Below are 612 nucleotides of genomic sequence, written 5' to 3'. Positions count from 1 at the left end.
ATATCTGATATTGAACAGTTCTGACGAGAGCATTGTGGGAATTTAAATATTTTGCAGATAAACTATCGCGTCATACTTGGGATTTGAAACAAATTATAGAGTTTTTATCATGTGCTTCAGTATCATTTTAGATTCTAATCATCAATAATACTTTACTTAATGTGATTATCCACGCGAAACACGAAAAGCTGAGAGATAAAAGGAAAATTAAATAAATGAATAGGAAGGACAATTTTATTTCATTACTATTATTATTTTGATAAAACTAAAATAAATGCAAAAGAAACGTGCATTCATTCTGATTTTTTTTTTCTGCCCGTGCTGAAAGTGTAATTTCTTGTGTCAAGAGTGACTGTAATAATAGACTAGGGCAGCTCTATGGCCGACAAAAGTTACATAGCCGGCGGAAGTGATGTGGAGTGATGGTAGGCCTATATCATGAAGAACGAATTTCTGTTCTTCACAATGGTGGCGCTGGAAATAAAAGAAAAACAAAATGAAAGCTTATGGGGAATTACTTTTAAGGAGCGAGTTGTACCAGAGTTGTGCGAATATTCTTGTTCTTCACGGGATATGAATATCAGATGAAATGATGTACACAAACAGGCTCTT

General features: G+C 33.8%; 1 protein-coding gene across 1 annotated transcript in view; it reads right to left on the bottom strand.

Moving 5' to 3' along the window:
• Positions 1–220: 220 nt before the first annotated feature.
• The window catches only part of LOC113821391 (putative defense protein 1), an 8744-nt gene continuing 8352 nt past the window's right edge, over positions 221–612 (bottom strand). Inside the window, exon 5 of the mRNA XM_027373871.2 lies at positions 221–474. Within this exon, the coding sequence (XP_027229672.1) occupies positions 432–474 (43 nt within the window). The 3' untranslated portion in view covers positions 221–431. The remainder of the gene's footprint in view (positions 475–612) is intronic.

The sequence above is a fragment of the Penaeus vannamei genome, chromosome 20 (assembly GCF_042767895.1).
Source record: "Penaeus vannamei isolate JL-2024 chromosome 20, ASM4276789v1, whole genome shotgun sequence".
NCBI lineage: Eukaryota > Metazoa > Arthropoda > Malacostraca > Decapoda > Penaeidae > Penaeus > Penaeus vannamei.
This window is presented reverse-complemented; position numbering and strand designations above follow the sequence as displayed.